At 39.8% G+C, this 14,536-nt stretch overlaps 1 protein-coding gene and 1 pseudogene across 1 annotated transcript; both read right to left on the bottom strand.

Moving 5' to 3' along the window:
- LOC139394694 (zinc finger protein 883-like) overlaps positions 1 to 12,121 on the bottom strand; it is a 39,779-nt pseudogene extending 27,658 nt beyond the window's left edge.
- LOC139394697 (zinc finger protein 135-like) lies at positions 3,345 to 11,286 on the bottom strand. Its single transcript, XM_071142790.1, has 3 exons — positions 11,234 to 11,286; positions 10,912 to 10,928; positions 3,345 to 4,492 (listed from the first exon to the last, which is right to left on the bottom strand). The coding sequence occupies exons 1-3, from the start codon at positions 11,284 to 11,286 to the stop codon at positions 3,345 to 3,347; spliced, it is 1,218 nt and encodes a 405-aa protein (XP_070998891.1).
- Positions 12,122 to 14,536: the final 2,415 nt, after the last annotated feature.

The raw sequence follows: 14,536 nt of genomic DNA, 5'->3' as shown, positions 1-14,536 counted from the left end.
GGATCCTGCCTGTTACACGAATGTAGAAGTTGCTAGCTAGCATTAAACTTCTTATAAAAACAATCAATCAATCATAATCACTAGTTATAACTACACATGGGTGATGATATTACTAGTTTATCTAGCATGTCCTGTCGATGCGGTGCGTATCGTTGCTCCAATGTGTACCTAACCATAAACACCAATGCCTTTCTTAAAATCAATACACAGAAGTATATATTTTTAAACCTGCATATTTAGCTAGAAGCAATCCAGGTTAGCAGGCAATATTAACCAGGTGAAATTGTGTCACTTCTCTTGCGTTCATTGCACGCAGAGTCAGGGTAGATGCAACAGTTTGGGCCGCCTGGCTCATTGCGAACTAATTTGCCAGGACTTTACGTAATTATGACATAACATTGAAGGTTGTGCAATGTAACAAGTATATTTAGACTTAGGGATGCCACCCTTTAGATAAAATACCGAACGGTTCCGTATTTCACTGAAATAATAAACATTTTGTTTTCAAAATGATAGTTTCCGTATTCGACCATATTAATGACCAAAGGCTAGCTAGTTAGCGGGCGCACGCTAATAGCGTTTCAAACTTCACTCTCTCTGAGACTTGGAGTAGTTATTCCCCTTGCTCTGCAAGGGCCTGCGGCTTTTGTGGAGTAATGGGTAACGCTGCTTCGAGTGTGGCTGTTGTCGATGTGTTCCTGGTTCGAGCCCAGGTAGGGGCGAGGAGAGGGACGGAAGCTATACTGTTACACAGGCAATACTAGAGTGCCTATAAGAACATCCAATAGTCAAAGGTATATGAAATACAAATGGTATAGAGAGAAATAGTTCTATAAATACTATATTAACTCCAACCGAAAACCTCTTACCTTGGAATATTGAAGTCTCATGTTAAAAGGAACCACCAGCTTTCATATGTTCTCATGTTCTGAGCAAGGAACTCAAACGTTAGCTTTTTTACATGGCACATATTGCCATTTATTTACTTCTCCGACACTTTGTTTTTGCATTATTTAAACCAAATTGAACATGTTTCATCATTTATTTGAGGCTAAATTGATTTTTATTGATGTATTATATTAAGTTAAATAAGTGTTCATTCAGTATTGTTGTAATTGTCATTATTAGAAAAAAAAAAAAAATAGTCCAATTAATCGCTCTAATAATCGGTATCAGCGTTGAAAAATCATAATCGGTCGAACTCTACTCTCTCTCTCTACTCTACTATTTAAACCAGTACAGAGTTAATGTGGAGGCTATATACAGGGGGTACCAGTACAGAGTCAATGTGGAGACTATATACAGGAGGTACCAGTACAGAGTCAATGTGGAGGTTATATACAGGAGGTACCAGTACAGAGTCAATGTGGAGACTATATACAGGAGGTACCAGTACAGAGTCAATGTGGAGACTATATACAGGAGGTACCAGTACAGAGTCAATGTGGAGGCTATATACAGGACATACCAGTACAGAGTCAATGTGGAGGCTATATACAGGAGGTACCAGTACAGAGTCAATGTGGAGACTACATACAGGAGGTACCAGTACAGAGTCAATGTGGAGGCTATGTACAGGAGATACCAGTAGAGTCAATGTGGAGGCTATATATAGGAGGTACCAGTACAGGGTCAATGTGAAGGCTATATATAGGAGATACCAGTAGAGAGTCAATGTGGAGGCTATATACAGGGGGTACCAGTACAGGGTCAATGTGAAGGCTATATATAGGAGATACCAGTACAGTGTCAATGTGGAGGCTATGCTTTGTTGTTGTCAGTGATCAGGCCTGATGACACTGTTGTGTCATCAGCGAACTTAATGATGGTGTGGGAGTCGTGTCTGGCCATGCAGTCATGAGTGAACAGGGAGTACAGGAGGGGGCTGAGCATGCACCCCTGAGGGGCCCCCTGTGATTAGGATCAGCGTGGCAGATGTGTTGTTACTTACTCCTACCACCTGGGGGTGGCCCGTCAGGAAGTCCAGGATCCAGTTACCAGGTTCCTAAGCGTAGAGATGTGCTTTGAGGGCACTATGGTGTTGAAAGCGGAGCTGTAGTCAATGAATAACATTCTCACCTTTGTTATTTTTTTTATCTAGGTAAGTCAGAACAAATTCTTATTTACAATGACAGCCTATGAAAGTGGGTTAACTTGTCACGAATCCAACACCTGCTGCTTATTCAAACCAGCCCACTGGGCTCAGACGTCAGTTCAACATCTAGTTTCTATTTACATTTCTTTGATTCGTCAACTAATGTGAATTTAACATGAAATCAACACAAAATGTCACCAGTCATTGGATATTGGTTGCCAGTTGGGTGAAACACAAAATGTTGCCAGTCATTGGATTTAGGTTGCAAGTTGGGTGAAACACAAAATGTTACCCGTCATTGGATTTAGGTCGCAAGTTGGGTGAAACACAAAATGTTGCCAGTCATTGGATTTAGGTTGCAAGTTGGGTGAAACACAAAATGTTACCTGTTACTTTCCCCCAGGAAAGTGGAACGAGGAACTCTTCTTTGAGACAATGATAAACAGCAATCTGTGGGAGATCTGTGGGATATTATAAAATAAGGATCTGCTGGAGTCCAAGTCAAACCAAGATTGTTTATTTCTGAGCTCAGAGAGAATAACAGAGTTACACAGCACAGTGTAGACAGTCTGAATTCCTGAAGCATTGGGTGATTAGCACATATCTTTATAGTTTCCTGTTCCTGGGCGGGACTTTATTCATACAAGGACACAGGTGCAAATTGGTTTGCAACACAGAATGATACTCCCAAGAACAGGAGCTTATAATAGGACAGTTTCACAAGGTTAGTCACATACTCAGTTATGTGGACACACAAACAATTAACATTTTCCATTACAGAGTCTGAACATTTTCATTTCATTAAATCAGCAGTGGGCCAACAATGCAAATGTCAACAATGGAACTAATGCATCACATCCAAATATCACTGTATTATCTGTAGTGCTGGAGGAATGACACACCCAGATAAACACAAAGAGTTTAAAAAAAGGACTGTTTAAAAGAAGGAACCTGATCTTCTTTATATTCAAACTGACAGACTCCATATTCACTTCATGTTTTCTAATAAAAACAAACAAATATATGTTTGAGTATACCCTGTACCATTTAATTTCATATGGCAAAGACAGGTAAACATATTGTCAGTCAACAATATAAGACAACGGGAGCACTGTGTATGTTCTCTGATGAATTTGAAGTCAATGTGATGTGAAATATCAATATACACGCTAAGAGAAGTAATTTCTCTATTCTCTAATGACGTTTAAGTGACTTATGAGTAATATGTTTTCCCACAGTCTGAGCTTTTCTAAGCCTTCTCCGCTGTGTGCAGTCTAATGTGTTCTTTCAGGCTTCCTAAATGGGCAAAAGCTTTGCAACCTGGGCGGAGTGGTAAGGCTTCTACCCTGTGTGTATTCTCATGCTTTTTCAGGTTTCCTCTCTGGTTGAAACACTTTCCACATTGGGAGCAGTGGTAAGGCTTCTCTCCCGTGTGTATTCTCTCATGTCGTTTCAGATCCCCTGAATGGATGAAACACTTTCCACATTGGGAGCAGTGGTAAGGCTTCTCTCCTGTGTGTATTCTCGCATGTTCTTTCAGCTCCCCCGACCGGTTGAAACACTTTCCACATTGGGAGCAGTGGTAAGGCTTCTCTCCTGTGTGTATTCTCTCATGATGTTTCAGCTCCCCCGACTGGTTGAAACACTTTCCACATTGGGAGCAGTGGTAAGGCTTCTCTCCTGTGTGTATTCTCTCATGAGCTTTCAGGTTTGCTTTCCGGTTGAAACTCTTTCCACACTGGGAGCAGTGGTAAGGCTTCTCTCCTGTGTGTATTCTCTCATGAGCTTCCAGGTTTACTCTCTGGTTGAAACACTTTCCACATTGGGAGCAGTGGTAAGGCTTCTCTCCTGTGTGTATTCTCTCATGTTGTTTCAGCTCCCTCGACTGGTTGAAACACTTTCCACATTGGGAGCAGTGGTAAGGCTTCTCTCCTGTGTGTATTCTCTCGTGTTGTTTCAGCGCCCACGACTGGTTGAAACACCTTCCACATTGGGAGCAGTGGTAAGGCTTCTCTCCTGTGTGTATTCTCTCATGAGCTTTCAGGTTTGCTTTCTGGTTGAAACTCTTTCCACATTGGGAGCAGTGGTAAGGCTTCTCTCCTGTGTGTATTCTCTCATGAGCTTTCAGGTTTGCTTTCTGGTTGAAACTCTTTCCACATTGGGAGCAGTGGTAAGGCTTCTCTCCTGTGTGTATTCTCTCATGTTGTTTCAGCTCCCCCGAACAGACGAAACACTTTCCACATTGGGAACAGTGGTAAGGCTTCTCCCCTGTGTGCATTTTCTCATGTTGTTTCAGGTCCCATAACCGGTTACAATTTTTTCCACAGTGGGAGCAGTGGTGTCGTCTTGCTAGTTTGGACGTCCCTGGCTCTGGCTCCTCTGAGTCTGGTCTTTCTCCTGCCAAAGACAGTGTTATTTTTAAATAGAGACCCGAATGAAACCACATGATAAAACAACCTTGCTACGAGGGTAAATCCTAAATCAGATCTCTCAATAACCCGAGGCCAGTTTTAACAATCTTAGTGTGATTTTAAAACAAATGTAGAGCTTCCTGGTAATTACTGATATGTTTACATTACTTATTTTATTCATCCTGTTTTAAAAGTCAGAACACAAAAACCTGGACAGTTCTAGGACACCGAAGACACAGACGTCGCTGGATTCCAATTGAACAGGTGGTTCTAAATATATAACTTTCATAGCTATATGATACAGAATGTGACCTACACACTTCCTTAATCATAAAATAACTAAAGAAGTCATTTTGTGTGGAAGTCCAAAACTTGTTTTTACCTCGCAGATACAAAGCACATCAGTAACATCTCCCCGTTGTTGAAAGGGTTCGACACATTGCTGTTTAAATGGACCAATTTCTTATTTAGACATTCACAGATTTTCAACATTTTGATTATCGCTGATGTCATATTTTGGGTAAATGTTCCTAAAACTGATAGTAACAACAAAAAACAAAAATATAAACGCAACATGTAAAGTGTTGGATGTTTCATGAGCATCACTGTTAGTCAACATTTATTCTTTGCCAAGATAATCCATCCACCTGACAGGTGTGGCATATCAAGAAGCTGATTGAACAACTTGGTTATTACACAGGTGCACCTTGTGGTGGGGATAATTAAAGAGAACCCGAAAATTTGCAGTTTGTTCACACAACAATGCCACAGGTCTCTGAGGGAGAGGGCAATTGGCATGCTGATTGCAGGAATGTCCACTGGAGCTGTTAGGAAATTTTATGTACAGTACCAGTCAAAAGGTTGGACTCACCTACTCATTCAAGGGTTTTTCTTTATTTTGACTATTTTCTACATTGTAGAATAATAAAGACATCAAAATTATTAAAAAACACATGGAATCATGTAGTAACCACAAGTGTTAAAATAAAATATATATTTTATTCTTCAAAAGTTGCCACCCTTGCTTTCTCTCAACCAGCTTCACATGGAATCCTTTTCCAACAGTCTTGTAGGCGTTCCCACATATGCTGAGAACTTGTAGGCCGCTTTCCCTTCACCTCTGCGATCCAACTCATCCCAAACCATCTTGATACAATACATTAGATTCAAAGGTACCGAAAATTACAGTAAAAATTACTTCCATCTCTGGAAATGTGGGGGATTGTGTCGGGGGATTGTGTAGGCCAGGTCATCTGATACAGCACTCCATCACTCTCCTACTTGGTCAAATAGCTCTTACACAGCCAGGAGGTGTGTTGGGTCATTGTCCTGTTGAAAAACAAATGACAGTGGGACTAAGCCCAAACCAGATGGGATGGCATATAGCTGTAGAATGCTGTGGAAGCCATGCTGGTTAAGAGTGACTTCTGTTAATCTACTCCTCGTCTCACAAAGACATGACGCTCGGATCCAAAAATCTCACATTTGGACTCATCAGACCCAAGGACAGATATCCACCGGTCTAATGTCCATTGTTCGTGTTTCTTGGCCCAAGCAAGTCTCTTCTTCTTATTGGTGTCCTTTAGTAGTGGTTTCCTTGCAGCAATTCGAACATGAAGGCCTGATTCACGCAGTCTCCTCTGAACCGATGATGTTGAGATGTGTCTGTTACTTGAACTTTGTGAAGCATTTATTTGGGCTGCAATTTCTAAGGCTGGTAAACTCTAATGAACTTATGCATCAGAAGTAACTCTGGATCTTCCATTATTGTGGTGGTCCTTAAAGTAATGATGGACTGTTGCTTCTCTTTGCTTATTTGAGCTGTTCTTGACATAATATGGACTTCGTCTTTTACCCAATAGGGCTATCTTCTGTATACCCCCCTACCTTGTCACAACACAACTGATTGGCTCAAATACATTCAAACCTGCTATAGCACATTAACTCTTGAAACTAGGGGGCACTATTTTCATTTTTGGAAAAATAACGTTCAAACGGGCTATTTCTCAGGACCAGGTGCTAGAATATGCATATAATTGACAGCTAGGATAGAAAACACAAAAGTTTCCAACACTGTAAAAATATTGTCTGTGAATATAACATAACTGATATTGGAGGCGAAAGCCTGAAAAATATCCAATCAGGAAGTGACTCTCATTTTGAAACCTCTGCGTTCCTATGCATCCCTATTGACCATTGAAAGGGATATCAACCAGATTCCTTTTTCTATAGCTTCCCTAATGTGTCTACAGTCACTAGACATGGTTTTTATTTTGAAAAATGAGCGTGAACGACAACATTGTGTCAGTGGTCAGGTGGTGGCTCTCAGATTGATTTGTGCGTAATAGACAAAGGCGGCCATTGTGCCTCTCGCTCCTCGTGAAAAGCCAATTGTCCTGGTTGATATATTATCAAATAGATATTTGAAAAACACCTTGAGGATTGATTATAAAAAAGGTTTGCCATGTTTCTGTCGGTATTATGGATCTAATTTTGAGTTTTTTTGTCAACAAAACGTGAAGAATAAACGGAGGTATTTTGGCTATAAAAAATAATCTTTATGGAACAAAATGAACATTTGCTGTCTAACTGGGAGTCTCGCGAGTGAAAACATCCGAAGCTCAAAGGTAAACGATTTAATTGGATTGCTTTTCTGATTTTCGTGACCAAGCTCCCTGCTGCTAGCTGGACATAATGCTATGCTAGGCTATCGATAAACTTACACAAATGCTTGTCTTGCTTTGGCTGTAAAGCATAATTTCAAAATCTGAGATGACAGGGTGATTAACAAAAGGCTAAGCTGTGTTTCACTACATTTCACTTGTGATTTCATGAATATGAATATTTTCTAGTAAGAATTTTTGTCTGTTGCGTTATGCTAATTAGTGTAGTTGATGACAATTCTCCCGGAAACGGGAGGAGTAGTTCCAAAAGGTTAAAACACATTAAAACCTGCTAGCGGAACGTTGACAACATCCGGTGAAATTGCAGAGTGCAAAATATTTATTTATTTGAACTTTAACTTTCATACATTCACAAGTGCAAAGCTTAACTTCTTGTTAATCTAGCCACCGTGTCAGATTTCAGAAAGGCTTTGCGGCAAAAGCGAACCATGCGATTATCTGAGGACAGCACCCCATCAAACAAACACACGACAATCATATTTCAACCCGCCAGGCGCGACACAAACCTCAGAAATAATGATATAATTTGTGCCTTACCTTTGAAGAGCTTCTTCTTTTGGCACTCCAATATGTCCCATAAACATCACAAATGGTCCTTTTGTTCGATTAATTCCGTCATTATATCTCCAAAATTTCCTTTTATTTGGTGCATTTGATTAAAAAAAACACTGGTTCCAACTCACCCAGCATGACTACAAAATATCTAATAAGTTACCTGTAAACGCTGTCCAAACATTTCAAACAACTTTCCTAATCTAACTTTAGGTATTTTAAAACATAAATAATCGAGAAAATTTAAGACGGGATAAACTGTGTTCAATACCGGATAAAAACAACGTGAAGCGCGTGACCTGGAGCGCGCATCAAAACATTAGAGAGCACTAGGCTGGACCCTCGTTCTGAATAACCGTACTTCTTAATTTCTCTAAAGAAAAACATCAACCAATTTCTAAAGACTGTTGACATCTAGTGGAAGCAATAGGAACTGCAACCAAGTGCCACACAAAACCATTTGAAAACAGAGTCACCTCAACAACAAAAAATTCCTCCTGGATGGTTTGTCCACGGGGTTTCACCTGCCAAATAAGTTATGTTAAACTCACAGACATTATTTTTACAGTTTTAGAAACCTTAGAGTGTTCTCTATTCGACTCTACCAATTATATAAATATCCTAGCTTCTGGGCCTGAGTAGCAGGTAGTTTACTTTGGGAACGCTTTTCATCCGGACGTGAAAATACTGCCCCCTATCCCAAACAGGTTATAGGGAAAGAAATTCCACAACTTAACTTCTAAAAAGGCAATTAATTGAAATGAATTCCCAGTGACCACCTCATGATGCTACAGTCCTCCTTTAAGACTCCATAATGTTTCATCATTAGATGCTACAGTCCTCCTTTAAGACTCCATAATGTTTCATCATTAGATGCTACAGTCCTCCTTTAAGACTGCATAATGTTTCATCATTAGATGCTACAGTCCTCCTTTAAGACTGCATAATGTTTCATCATTAGATGCTACAGTCCTCCTTTAAGACTGCATAATGTTTCATCATTAGATGCTACAGTCCTCCTTTAAGTCTCCATCATGTTTAGAATGTGTCTGGAAGCGCTACTCTATCTATTCTACTCTCATCCTTTCAGTTTTAATAATATTTAATAATAATGTTATAATAGGTAATAACTAACTTTAATAACTAGGGTTAATACCTGCCTGGCGCCCCAACAAAATCTTCATATTTACCCCCCTCTAACAATACCGCTACAGAATTAGCGTAGTAGGCCATGTAACTTAAGGTAATCAGAAATATGTATTCCTTGCCACCCATTCTGAAACTAACTGCAGCTCTATGTTAAGTGTTGCAGTCATTTCAGTCGCTGTAGTAGCTGACGGGTACAGTGTTGAGTCATCCGCATACATAGACTCACTGGCTTTACTCAAATGTCATTGGCATGTTGTTGGTAAAGATTGAAAAAAGTAGGTGCCAAACAGCTGCCCTGGGGAATTCCTGATTCTACCTTGATTTTGTTGTACAGGCTTCCATTAAAGAACACTCTTTGTGTTCCGTTAGACAGGTAGCTCTGGGGCGGCAGGTAGCCTAGTGGTTAGAGCGGTAGGCCATTAACCGAAAGATTGCTGGATCGAATCCCCGAGTTGACAAGGTAAAACTCTGTCGTTCTGCCCCTGAACAAGGCAGTCCTAGGCCATCATTGAAAAAATAATTTGTTTATAACTGACTTGCCTAGTTAAATAAAGGTTACATTTTCAAAGAAAAACTCTTTATCCACAATATAGCAGGGGGTGTAAAGCCATTTTTATCATCAATTTCTCTCAGCCAAACAGTCATTTGCAAGTGCTGTGCTTGTTGAATGAACTTCCCTATAAGCTAAAAGTCTATATTTGTTTACTGTAAAACAGCATTGTATCTGGTCAAATATTTTTTTCCCAAAATTGTAAGGGTTGGTAACAGGCTGATTGGTCAGCTATTTAAGCCAGTAAAGGGAGCTTTACTATTCTTGGGTAGTGGAATGACTTTAGCTTCCCTCCAGGCCTGAGGGTACACACTTTCTAGTAGGCTTAAAATAAAGACAAGGCAAATAGGAATGGCAATATCGGCCGCTATTATCTTCAATTTTCCATCCACGTTGTCAGACACCAGTGACTTGTCATTGTAGATTTTATTTGCCCAAAATTTCATTGAAGATGCTCCAAAGATTTTTACTATCATTCTTCATGTAATTTATCTTTGTTTCATTGTGTACTTTCTTATTTTTATTCAGTTTAGTCAAATGATGTCTCAATTTGCAATAGGTTTGCCAATCAGTTATTCAGCCAGACCTATATGCCATCTCTTTTGCCTCCCTCTTCATCATATCATTTTTAAAATTCCTCATCAATCCACGTGGATTTAACAGTTTTTACAGTCATTTTCTTAATGGGTGCATGCTTATTAGTAACTGGTATAAGCAGTTTCAAATGTGTCACGGGCAGTGTCTGGTTGCTCCTCATTACACACCACGGACCAACAAATATTATTTACATCAACAACATAGCAAAAATGTATGACCTCTTAAACACAATATTAGTCCCAGCCTTTGGAACTGTGGTTTTCCTAGACATGGCTCCTATATTGTGATCACTACATCTGGTGGATCTGGATACTGCTTTAAAACCCATTTCTGCAGCATTAGTAAAGATATGATCAAACCATGTTGATGATTTCATTCCTCTACTGTTTGTAACTACCCTGGTAGGTTGATTGATAACCTGAACAACCTGAAGGTTGCCGGCACTGGTTACAGTTTGAAGCTTTCTCTTGAGTGGGCAGCCTGATCACAGCTTTCCTCCAGTATTAGTTAATTAATTAACAGTGTCTTGAGTTTAGTTTGCCTGTTCTACAGTCTAGTAAAGATAGGGGGTTTGACTGCGACAGGCAATGTAACATCCATAATGTTTTAAGGAAAAGTTGTTGTAAAACAAGCACCTTACATTGGATCATCTTGAAACTTTCTCTCCAAAGCTACCTTTCATCAAGGTTTTATATGGTCTATTGGTTTCTCTCTTTTCATTGGCAGAATCCTTTTTCAGTGTTATGATATTCATTACATCCATATACACCAGTCTATCTTCCTGTCAACTAACAGAACTCTGCTGGTTATCCTGGTAACAGATACCGGTGGGCAGATCTATTGTATTTGTTCAAACTAAACTACAGCACTTACTTTGATGAGTCAAATCTGATCCTTTCTTCTCTTCTCCTCCTCTCACAGTTCCACTCAGCCCCATTGTTTTCCTGCAGTCCACCAGCAGCACAGACAAACTCTTCATACCCAGCAGTAAGGTGCTACCGGGAGAGGCACGACGCGGGGACTCCGGGAGGGAGGAAGGGCTAGCATTGTCCTAGTAACCATAAAGAGGGGACACAGACACATGTCATTATGTGCTTTACAGAAACCCAGCCCAGACCCAGATAGACCAAGCTGTATGCTAGACCAGACCAAGCTGTACCATCTGGTGTTCTGATCTGGAGAGACTCTTCTCTGCCTCGTCAGCATCAGGATGTTGTTGAGGCTCCCCAGAGGATCCAGGATCGTCATGTCTCTCACCTGTGTGAATGACAACATCAAAAGGACAGTCAACCTATGATCTTCTATTGCGATCACAGGGTCTTACCAGAGCCATTAATATGTCTAAAAAGGGCCTAAATTTATGCCTTTAAAAAAAATACTGTTTGTGATGCAAGTGTGAAAGGGTCGTTCCATGAAATGGGTGGCTTTTACATCCCTTTGATATTTTATGTAGAAATGATGCACCAGAATTGGATTGTAGAATCCTGTTATACAAGATGAAGTGAGCTTTAATATAGACCACATGGAGAATAAAATACATCTAATTTAAAAAAATATATGTACCAATGGCAGTACTGAACAACATATTCAAGTGTAGAACTTCAGTAGAATCCCCCATTTAAAACCACATTAGTTCAACAATTGCATCGTTTGTGCCCCTGTTTTTAAGACAGTACTCACGGATGGAAATCGGATATTCTGACTCCTCCCTTTTCACTCCTAAAACGTCGTCCTCCTCTTTTATTGAGATATCCTCCTCTTCCTCTTTTACTCCAAAAGGTTCTTCCTCTTCTTTCGCTACATTCTCCTCCTTCAATGTTACGGCATCTTCCTCATTTTTGATTCTGAAAGGTTCTCCCTCTTCTTTCACTATATTCTCCTTCTTCAATGTTACGGGATCTTCATCCTTTTTGATTCTGAAAGATTCTACCTTCTCATTTTCCACTCTGACAACCTCTTTCCCATCTTCCTCTTTCCCTGTAATATCATCCTCTTGTTTCAATGTGATAGCCTCCTCTTCCATTCTGAAAGCTTCTTCCTCTCCTTTCACCAGATCTTTCTCCGTCTAGTTTAGTGACCTCATGCTCCGGGCGATTAGCCTTGTGCAGTATCAAGTTAACACATTCGCTAATTTAAGAAGCAAACTACGTTTAAATTAACAAGTAGATGCGTAAACAGAATTGTGTTCTAAACACTAAGAATAATATACACAAGATTAGACTAAAGAGCTTAAATGCTCCGGATCTATGTTCGCTAGCAAACCACCGCATTGGTTGAAACGGAAGCCTTTTGTCTCTGTTGAAGAAGCCTCCTGTTCCGTCCACTAGATTATACGTCACGCAAGAAGCATCACCTGAAAAACTCACATCGCCATCTGCTGACTGGAGTGAGCAACACAGATCGGAACAAAAATAAAGCAACGTCAAAAGAAGTCATTTAAAAACAACCAGATGTTATGTTCTCTTACTTCTTACAGCCAATACTTTCCTCCAGGGCTGACCTGCCCATTAGGCAGGATTAGGTGACAGATTGACGAGGGTGGCATATTCCGAGCTAAATGGACCGAGGCTCATCACTAACAACACCTCACATAATTCTGCCCAAAAACAATAAAAAAAACTTCTCACTCAGCGGCATGTGGGCTATTTAGGTGAGTGGTGGTGTTGCCACATGAAGCAGTGCCCACTTTGCAAAAGGCAACATGGACAGGTATGTCTCTCTACCTGTGTAGAGCACATGCCCCTTTACCCTTCCAGTCTCTAAAGTGCCCTGGTATAATTTGTATTCATTTTTTAATATAGTTATTCTGAACTCTCTGCCTCAAAATTGTCATTAAATGTGCCTATGTGATTTGTATTTCCCTTCAACTTTTTGAAGATTAACCAGCCAGGAAATGCCCCTGTCTGAGTGCAGTCTACCACTATGTGTAGCTGTTAGCGATGATGCTAATGATCCACTATGTGTAGCTGTTAGCGATGATGCTAATGATCCACTATGTGTAGCTGTTAGCGATGATGCTAATGATCCACTATGTGTAGCTGTTAGCGATGATGCTAATGACAACCATCTTCTGGTTGATGAAAAAGCTTTCCCACAAACCTTGTCAATTAAATGTTAACAACAAAGCAGTCTGTTCCTACCTGGCAGAATATATAATGAATATTAGCATCAATCCAGTTGTGATTTGTTCAGCAAACTCTGCAATCACATGTGTGCTACAGCCACCACTTACCAAGCAAGGCTCTTGCTGGTGTCACTTCAATTAAAGGGTATCTACACATAAAAATGAACATGTCTTAGATTTTTCTCAGACTTCAAAAGTGGTCTCCTGATGTGGTTTAAGTATTGTTGTGAACTTAGAACATCCAATGTTGTTGTTAACCAGAAAATCAGGGACATGTCAGAAACCTGGAAAAACAAAAAGGAGAAAATGGAATTTAGGTTAAAAAAAATTGTGGTTAACCTCAAATATACTAATTGATTAAAAAAATCAAAGTAAAATGTAATACATAAAAAAGGTTTAAACGTTGTAAATTATATCATAAATAGGACTGGTGGAGTTGTCACACATGCAGATAACAAAAATATATGGAAATGTCTGCACTACCCAAAATTACAACCAAACTAATTGCAGCATTACCACAAAAATGGTGGAAAGGGGAAAAAAGTAAGAAACGTGTCTGTCAGTCCTGCATTAAAGACCAACATTGGTTAAAGAACATTATGAATGACGCAAGATTCAAAACTTGGAACTTTTCAATTTGAATTATTATACAAAATTATTGCAACCAATACAATGTTCTATATATGGGGGATACAATGAACCTCTGTAGATTGGGCTGCGAAGAGACAGAATCATTAGATCTTTTGTTTTAGTTCTGTCCATATGTAGCTTGTTTTTGGTCGCATGTCAAGGAATGACAACATTTACCTGGAGCTAACTCTGCAGACAGCACTACTGGGGGATTTGAAAAATAATAGTCAATTGATCAATAATATAATAATACTTTTAGCAAACATGTTTATTTTTAATTTACTATCTGCAGCAACTATGAGAATATAAAGGTCAAGAACTTTTGTGAAACATCACAGTTAAAAATATATGGCAAATAGAAATCAAACGGGGTGGTCTTCAGAGATAGATGGGAGAGGTTTAGGGTAACTGAAGGATAGGACTGGATGGTCTTCAGAGATAGATGGGAGAGGTTTAGGGTAACTGAAGGATAGGACTGGATGGTCTTCAGAGATATATGGGAGAGGTTTAGGGTAACTGAAGGATAGGACTGGATGGTCTTCAGAGATAGATGGGAGAGGTTTAGGGTAACTGAAGGATAGGACTGGATGGTCTTCAGAGATGGATGGGAGAGGTTTAGGGTAACTGAAGGATAGGACTGGATGGTCTTCAGAGATAGATGGGAGAGGTTTAGGGTAACTGAAGGATAGGACTGGATGGTCTTCAGAGATAGATGGGAGAGGTTTAGGGTAATGGAAGGATAGG

This window comes from Oncorhynchus clarkii, unplaced genomic scaffold (genome assembly GCF_045791955.1).
Source record: "Oncorhynchus clarkii lewisi isolate Uvic-CL-2024 unplaced genomic scaffold, UVic_Ocla_1.0 unplaced_contig_6262_pilon_pilon, whole genome shotgun sequence".
Classification (NCBI taxonomy): domain Eukaryota; kingdom Metazoa; phylum Chordata; class Actinopteri; order Salmoniformes; family Salmonidae; genus Oncorhynchus; species Oncorhynchus clarkii.
The sequence above is the reverse complement of the archived record's forward strand: the minus strand, read 5'-3'. Positions and strand labels throughout refer to the sequence as shown.